Source organism: Phaethon lepturus, unplaced genomic scaffold (assembly GCF_000687285.1).
Source record: "Phaethon lepturus isolate BGI_N335 unplaced genomic scaffold, ASM68728v1 scaffold32033, whole genome shotgun sequence".
In the NCBI taxonomy this organism is placed as follows: domain Eukaryota; kingdom Metazoa; phylum Chordata; class Aves; order Phaethontiformes; family Phaethontidae; genus Phaethon; species Phaethon lepturus.
Window position 1 is genome coordinate 10,133 of NW_010531724.1, and position 9,132 is coordinate 19,264.

Here is a 9,132-nt window from a genome sequence, read left to right on the forward strand (position 1 = left end):
GTGCTCCCAGCCATGCAATCGTCTGGAAAATGCAAGTAGGTCTTATAGCCATCATCTCCTCACCAACGCTGCATTTTCCTGGACCCATTGTTCCAATATTAGATATATATAAACGGTATGTCTCTTACTAGACATACCCCGATCAACAGCATTTTTACTTATATAACTCTCTTCCCCAAAAGTAGAGTATACAGTAGTCAAAGTAAGGTCACATTTTTGCAATTCCTAGTTGTGCTTGTATCTAAACTCTCGTAGGGAGAAGAGAATACTGCTTCACCATCAATAGAGATGGAACTGCTAAAAAAGAAGCAAATGACTTAAAATTATTTACTCTGGATAAACTCAATAGCAATACACACTTGAGTGTTTTTAATCTGCAAGACAAGAAACAAAACCACATCCCAAAATACCAGACTTCCAGAAAGCAGACTGTTTTCCAGACCCAAGGCAGGCAGTCCAGACTAGTGCAATGCATGCTTAAACTTCCTTTTAGTAGTTTATTCCTTTGTAGCCATCATTAAACTAGAATCTTACTGGGGACAGCCAAACTCTGTTAGAGGCTAAAAACGCACACCCTTGGAGCAAATTGAATCACATCTGGTAACAGAACAAAGGAAAATGGCAGATGTCATTTTCAAGGAAACAGCAAAATCAGCCTTTAAATAAACCCTGAAATCTCAACAGACACAAATGGTACTTGCCATTGCTCTAGAATATAAGCAGTGCTGTGCAGCCAGATAAAAGGTTCAGTTTTTGCCTACAGAAATTTTATTTCACTGTTGTTACAGGGTTCCAAAACCATCATCTTTATTCAAAACGAGTAAAACTACCACATCAACACTGCTGAAATCAGGGGGCACTTTGCACAACAAACTGGGTGCCTAACAATGGTGGACTAAGCGAGGGACTCTCACTCAGCAGGCTTTAAGAGACCACACACAAACATTTTAACTCCATGGCTATAAACACTGCAAGGCCAAAATACGAAACTGAACCAAGCAGAGAGAAATACTAATTTGACATGCATGCTTTTTATCAAGCAAAGCTTTTTAACAACCAAAAACCCCAAAACAACAATAGAAGGCTTAAACACCATCAGTGGAAATTTTAGTAATATATTTTTCACCTTCACAAAAAAGAAGGTAGAGCTTTATGGACCTACATTACTAGCACCATCATTACACGTGCCTGGGGAGGAGCTTTTCATTCAGTTTTGATTGTTTTCACTGAAACTTGGCACCTGGTGTCCACACTAATTGATAAACATCTCATAGGAGTATGTGAACTTTTCAGTCACACAGAAACCGATTCTCTCAAATGTAGTATCTCTTAATTATTTCTACGGCAGCAATTCAGCTTCACAGCCCTATTTGAAACTACCTTAAGAAAAGCACATTTTCTCTAATGACTTTCAAGGAAGTAAGAGCCAAAATGAATACTAGAAACCAGTACACGCTGAAAATTGCATCCTTATTTACAAGTACTCTGTCAAGAGAAAAGTTCTAGTTACACAACAGTGTTTTGTTTTTCTAACATTAGATACTTGACTTTTTAGCATGTTGCATTGAAGGAAATGCACTTCTAAGCAAACAAGAAACATACTCATCAGATATCTCAATGTTGAGCTTCTGTTTGGTTTGGCTGAGAGTAGTGCGGTAAAGTTTAGTGGCCATTTCAATAAGGTGATCGCTGCTGAGCAGGAAATCTCCTTTACCAGCTGCTCCTGAACCCTGAAACAGAAAGGAAAGCAGTTAGGACCTCCAAAACCTAGAATATGAAAAATATTAACTGCCAGCCAAGCAGGAAGTTTTATGAGGAGTCTTCTCTTCCCAGTGCAATGAAACAACAGTCTTTAGTCTTGTAAATTAAATAGGGATGCAGTGCAGTGTATAGGATCAAAATGCAGTTCACTCTCAAATAAACAACAAACCTGTGGAGAAAGTTAAAAACCCCTCCTGACCCTAAAGAAGGGTCACCTTCATTTGTCCTACAAAACCGGAATGTCTCTATATCCCTCTTCTGGCCACATCGCAGCAAACTCACAATATTTTCAGAAAGGAACAGAAACCAATTGCCAACACCAGTATTAGGATGAAAGTGGTCAGCATGAAAAGGCACCATATATGATGTTCCTCTAATCCATTTAAGCTAGAGTACAAATGCCAGCTTAATGATTTTAGCAGAGCAACTCTGACAGTGCAGTGAAGCAAATATAGCACTGAACTAAGTTCTTTAGTATCCCAATTAGCTGTGCCATAACATGAATTTCTTGGCATCCCATAAAGAAGAGAGAAATATTCTTCCTGTGTGTCAGGAAGAATTATATGAGCAGCTAAAAAGGAAAATGCTACCACAAGGTATCCGAACTAGATAAAGGTCCATATTACAAACGGAAAACTCCAATCCAGAAGAGGCTATGGTGAAATATGAAGTCTGATTTTCACAAGTAAATGTTCATTCATAATGTAGTAGCTGTTCTCATTTGGGTGCAGTAGTTTTAAATCAAGGTTTTTGCAGATATGGAAAAGTTCAAGAAACTTCTAAACCACCACGATTAAATGCTACAAGATAATAGTAATAAATAATTAATAAACAATTTTCATACTACTGCAAGTACAAAAGTCATATTATTGGACCATAAAGTTGTAACCAACCTCCTTGAGGTGCACTGCAAAGAAGCCATCATTTTGGGAGCTCATGGACACTTTGGTAACATCTCCCAGTGGAACCTCTGACTTGATATTCCCAGATTTTTGATCCGCAAGAAGAACATTATTTTTGGTTAATAAGAAAATCCTGGATGTAGCCTGTGAAAATAAAGAAACGCAAACCATTATCTACACAAAGAGAGAACTGGTCTTTGTAGAGCACCTAATAAGACTACAGGCAGTTCATAGAGTTAATAAGTAGTAAACACAAACATTTGATGTTCAGTAAAAGCTGCAGGTCAGTTAAAAACAGGCCAAATTTATCTGTGTGTCTAATTATAGATTGAGAAGCTTAGCTCATTTTGGCACATATGTTTAGATACAAACAGTTCCTTTAATTACTAGCTTACAGTTGTAAAACTCAGAAACTACGCAAATCAGGATAACCTCATTTCTCATGCTCTGTCAATCCCCAGGAAAACCAAAGTATCTTTTCAGTGATAGCTAATTCAGGACTAAGCCTCACTATTTTCTGTTATTCACCAAAACTGTGTTGCAGAACACCACAAATCATGTAGGTATTTTCAATGCTATGTTCTCCTCCCTTTATCTATCAGAATTACTCTTTAGGAGGATACATGTTCATGTTTTCAAAGGACAAATATTTTTAAAGCATGAATGAGTGTTCTTACATTCGCCCTAGAAAATAATAAGAAAGAGAAATGAGAACATATAGCTTTTTCTCCTGTAAAATTTTAAAGAGTAAAATCCTGTTGTAATTAAGTAGCTATCTTAAGCATGTAGAACCATAGCTCTTTTTTTTTTTTTTTAAATCTTGAGAGCCGTACCCTATGCAAGTACAGGAAAGATTTTGTCTTCATTTAATTAGTTTCTTCTAAACTGGAAAATTAATTTGGCATCAACAACAGGCAACCTAATTTCACTCCTACAAATGTATAAATGACATCTACATCTGAGAAGTTGAGATCTACTACTTCTAATATTTAGACAGATATAGTGAAAACAATTACATTTACTAAGGGAGAATAATACTTCCTGTTTTAATAAGTATAATTTAAATGCAAAACAAGATCTGTGTTGGCAGAATAAAAAAGTACCCAGCATATTTAACAGCTTTATTCAAATGATATAAGAAACTTGCCTCTTCATTCCAAAAAGCTTTTGATATCCATCAGAAGACATGCAAAGCTGGCAGAGTATGCCACTCACAATTTAAAAACACAATAAAATGTGCTAATCAGAAGCTTGAATGACAATACGAACCTTGAAAGGTTAAGTTTTCTAAATACTTGAACAAGAACAATATTCTCTAAATATTTATTTTCTTCAATTGGCAAATAGAAGATCTAAGTTTGGTGCAGAGACTACATTTAGTTGTGAATCAATACAACCTGTTACCAGTTAACGAGATGCCATTTTTCTTTGGAAAAGTCACAACTACAAACCCAAACAAGATTTTAGTAATCTTTATGTAAATTTAAAATGGGTGCTTAAAATCACCAGTTTACATAAATCCAACATTTCCAGTCTTGCCTGTAAAACATGGCTTTTTTTTTTAAATCCTCAGACTATTACATGACAGAAACAAAGTCTCCCTCTCAGTTTATTTATAACAGAAATGATCTACCCTTCTGGACAAAGCAATGCCATTTTATTACCTTCCCATTAGCTCTATTGATCTTATTCACAACTTCTGCAATAATGATCTTTTCATCCACAGCATCTTTCAGCTTTTTGTATTTGGGGTTCTTGCTGATTTCCAAGTAAGCCCCTTGGAACGGCTGCCCAACGCTGCCCAACAAAAAGACAAGGGGAACACGAGTTAAATATGAATCACAGGGAAGAAGTAAATCTCCTGAAATGGTCACGTTCTGCCTCAGGCTTCGTGGAGGCAGGAGACACATCAAATACCATTTTCAGTGACTCTTCACTGCCAGAAGCTTCCTTAAACTTTGATACACTCTCTGCCAGGGAAGGTCATTTGCTGCCTCATTTTTAGCAAAATAATACTCTGATCAACCCAGAAACCTCTGCCCACAACTGTTACCTGTTTTAAACAACAGCAACGCAAAATAATTTGCAATTATGTAACAATAATTGGAGCAATACATAATTGAACGCAAACAGGGCTCTTAACATGGTGTTCATTTATGCAGCGCAGTTGTCCTCAATCCTGCTGAGAAGCTGAAAACTGCAGCTGCTCGAGCTGTGCACCGAGCCTCTTCAGGTCAGTACCACCGTTCACTCAGTGTGGTGGTCTTGGCGTCAAGCTGTGCCGCACAGACATACTACATCAGCTGAAAGTAACTTGGGAACTGCTACAGAGTAGTGTGGATGTATCTCCCAGCACATTATCCCAGGGAAAAGAAGAAAGGAGGAAGGGTAAGAAACGGTATGTGTATTAGACACAGAATCTTGTACACAATAACACCATGGTGATGGTGAATAAAGAAATTTATCAACGAAGAGAGTAATGGGCCAAAATGCTATGGGTGTCAGACACAAGTACATCCTTGCGTATGCAATCAACTTTGATTTAAAATCACCCAGTAACAGTCCCTGTGAAAACAGAGGAAATACAACTTCAGTAGGACCGACAACTCCACTCTTCCACGGTATTTCAGAGTGACAGACAAGAACTTGCCTTCAACATCTGCTGTTGTTTGTTAGGTGTGTACCAGCTCTTTGTCAAGACTTGTTGAGCTTGCAAATCACCCCATCTTTATCCACCTCAGGGTTATGCAGTAACAGCTTCACTATCAGTTAAGAACTGGTGAATACAGGTGCTGCTTGCTTTGTTTGGAAGTCCCTTTAACTAATCACTTTGATTAAATTACAGTCAAAGTACTAAATGTAAAGCTTTGCCAAGACTAGAGCCGAAGAGGAACCAATACATTATGTGGAATAGCGATACCTTTGTAATTGCATCTCTAGCACACAGGGGGATGGGACAGAAAAGGAAGCGTACTGGTATTTTAGTACTCACAAGAAGTCCCTCTCTGTTGTTAAATAATTATATTACACACAGAAAATTAGCCACATCTTATGAATTGTTATCATACTAACTAATCAGAAACTTTATACAGTAATTTCCTCTACCCTTATGCCAATAAAATAAGAAGAAAAAAATCAACAGGAGCTAATCAGCTCGTAATACAAGACAAAAAGAGATGGAAATGTTTCTAAAGGAGTGTGGGGTGAGGAAAGCATTCTAACTTTCTACCGTGTTGGAGCTTTGGGATTTTTGGTTTTACTAATTAGCATTATGAAACCATAGTCACCAAAACTGTAAATTCCCTGTGGACTTTGTCCCTAATCAAATTATAATGACTTGTAAGCTAAAACTGAAATGAATCAACAGTTATCCTCTACCACATATACCACCTAAGAACGTCTTAGATAAAAGTTAACACTGATATATATTTTGCTGTATAATCTTTCATTGTTCAGTCTTGGTGAAAAAAGTACCAAACCAGGCACAGAAATAAAATTTCTTTCCCAAGGAGCTCTACACTGATCAGATGTATACTGACTCAAAGCAAAGAAGAAAAGTCTAGGCAGCATCATTCTCTTTTCTGAGCAGCATAAAAAGAGATCCCAAAGCAAATAAGGAACTAACCACAAGCTAACACATACAGCCATTAAATAAGTGACCTACTGAAGGGAAGAAAGAGAAACACATACTGAGCCCATTACAGGAAAAAAGGAAATGTCTCAATAAAAAAAATGAAACAAAACCAATAAAACACAGAAACATCCAAGAAATGTCTCAATAAAAAAATTAAACAAAACCAATAAAACACAGAAACATCCAAGAACTCATCCATGCATGGAACTGCTCTCACCAACTTTTGCAGATTCCTGTTCCTCCCTTTACTGAACCTTGCTTCTCACTTTACAGTGCCTTGTTCCTGCTCAGCTCAAACTATAGCTTCTAAAAAAACCCCTCTCCTCGGGTCGATGAGACCTTTGCTTTCAAGAAAAACACAATTTCTAACCTCATATTCACTTAAAAAGTTCAAATCAACTTCTTTCAAGGACATCAGATCTTTATTTTAATAGTCAGTTTTATTGCATGCAGAACAAGTGCATTCCTTAGGTAAAATCAGATACTACTGCACTTTCTTGAGTAATACCAGCTCTTCAGATAGCAATGACAATAATTTATCAGTTTTTAAGAACTCAATAATCTGAGAAACCAAAAAACTAGGGGAAAGGGTGAGAGTTACTCCCTTCTACAAGTTCTCCAAACTTTTACGATATGAACAGGTCACGGGGGTTAGAACAACAAAATATCATGGCTTCTGGACAGAAGTGCTCGGTATCATAGGATTAGTGTGCTGCAACAACATCCAAGTTAGAAGCAAACAGGTCAATTTCCAGGATTGTAAAGTAAAATGATGGAGGGACATTGTCAACCAAAGAAAATAACACTTTCCTGCTTAAGATAAAAAGCAAAATCTTGCTTAGTTTCCTAACTCTGTGTAAGGTTACTGCATTTATTGTACACTAAAAGCAGCAGAGTAAGTCATTACCTGGCTGGATATAAAGCCTTCTTGTCCTTGAAAAGTTCACTTGCTTCCAGTTTTTCTTCATATATAAGCTTCTGCTGATCTGTGAACTGGTCTCTATATTTTTTACACTGCAAAACATGATAAATTAAACAAAACAAAAAATTATTCTTCCAAATCTGATTTGAAGCAGCAGCACCACAGACTAATGTTTGCTTATTGCTCAAGATGCGCATTCTTTGTATACTTCCGAAGTGACTCAGCTCCATCCTACATGCCACTGTAGCACAAACAGAGAGGTGTTTTTCTCCTCAGCCATTCTAGATACTTCTGAATCACACCAAAAGCAATCTCTAAAATATATCATTTAAGCACGGTGCATTTGAACAAGAGCTTAATCTATCAGATACCAGTCATGGGAAGACTGTGCTAAAAAGGTTTGCAGAAACATATAGAGTTCCACGGCTGCGGAATTTTATGTAAACAGACAGAAGGAATACAACATGGCTGAGAGGATGAATTTTGCAGAAAGAAAAACTGTTCCTTGACAATTCACAGACACCATAGCCCACAAAATCAGTAAAATGTCTCATCAGCACTTATACAGCTTCTTCCTGTTTCCTCTCCATCCAAAGATCCAAAACAAATTTCAGCTAACCACAGTTCACAAGTAGAAAATTCCATCCGATACTTCCAAAGTTTGTCTAAAAGATAGTCCCAGTCCTGGCCATGGACACAAGTATTATAAGCTGCCAATTAACAAGCAACTGGCATATTGCTTTACTATTAAGTTAAAAGCTGATGGCATGAACCAGTCTTCTCTCTCTAGCCCCAGAAAGGAGTAGGCAGGATAGTTATATACCTTGCAGGCCAAAGACCATGATCAAAAAGACACACTTCTTTCAAAGACATAAAAATCCTGACTGGAACAGGAAGAAATACATCCTAAAAATAGGCTCTTCATGAACACCACAAAGCTACTAAAAATCATGTGATGATATTCTGTACAGACTGGACCAGAATGTGTCCTACCCTCCACAAATGGAAAATCCTCTTTAGCTCCTTGTGAGTTGAATCCAAGAAAAGGTAAGGTCTCACTGGCCAGTTTTTATCTATTGGTGATAAAGAAGGCATCTTGTTCTTCAAATCCAGGAAGTACTTCTGCATCTGTGATAAAATTGAAGCAAGATGTTTTATTAATGTTCAAATACCAGAGTTACTGAAATAAGCAAGCAAAAGCAGATGCTCTGTGATTAAAAGCACAGTTACCAAACTGCAACTCTCATCTTTCATAAACCTGAATATGGATTTAAAAAGCCACGTATAATGAAAAATGCAGATTTAGATATCATGCAAGTGTGGAAAAACGCTTAGTTAGTACCATTCCCACACCTTCAAAACACTATTGCTATCCTTTCTTTACAACATCAGAGTATTTGTCAATTTTCCATATGCTTAGCTTGGACATTTCCTTACAAAGGCTATCAAAAGACCATAATACAGCTGTTAGTGTTGCTAAAAAACAAAAATTTAAAACACAGAAAAAGTACTTGTGCTTTGTACGGATATATACATACAAGTCTCTGAAGTGTAAACTCATAAATTTTTCTTCCAGCATTGGCTCTGAAGAATTTCCTGTACTCTCTACGGACCTGAAAATTTAAACAAACCCTCAAAGTGAATACATAGAATTAATTTGTTTGCTCAGGTATATACTTTATATATATAGTGTATATATAAATATATACATATACTTTTTAATAAAGATCTGCGGCAGAAAATACTAAAAAAGCATACAAACATGCAAAATGTTCCCTGAAATACGAACACTAACTGTGTACACTTAAAATACATGAACCAGACAGTTGACCAAGAGGTTAGAAAGTTACCTCAGATGACCTGAGTAGTGTCATTTGCAAATTTAACAGAGAATTTGAAATATTTTCCTCTGA

General features: G+C 36.8%; 1 protein-coding gene across 1 annotated transcript in view; it reads right to left on the minus strand.

The window, feature by feature from the left end:
• Positions 1-8,832, minus strand: part of LOC104618932 (unconventional myosin-Ib-like) — a gene marked incomplete at its 5' end in the record, with an annotated part of 10,467 nt that extends 1,635 nt beyond the window's left edge. Inside the window, 6 exons of the mRNA XM_010284654.1 lie at positions 1,603-1,730; positions 2,655-2,807; positions 4,328-4,460; positions 7,205-7,311; positions 8,213-8,347; positions 8,758-8,832. Of these exons, the coding sequence (XP_010282956.1) occupies positions 1,603-1,730; positions 2,655-2,807; positions 4,328-4,460; positions 7,205-7,311; positions 8,213-8,347; positions 8,758-8,832 (731 nt within the window). The remainder of the gene's footprint in view (positions 1-1,602; positions 1,731-2,654; positions 2,808-4,327; positions 4,461-7,204; positions 7,312-8,212; positions 8,348-8,757) is intronic.
• Positions 8,833-9,132: the final 300 nt, after the last annotated feature.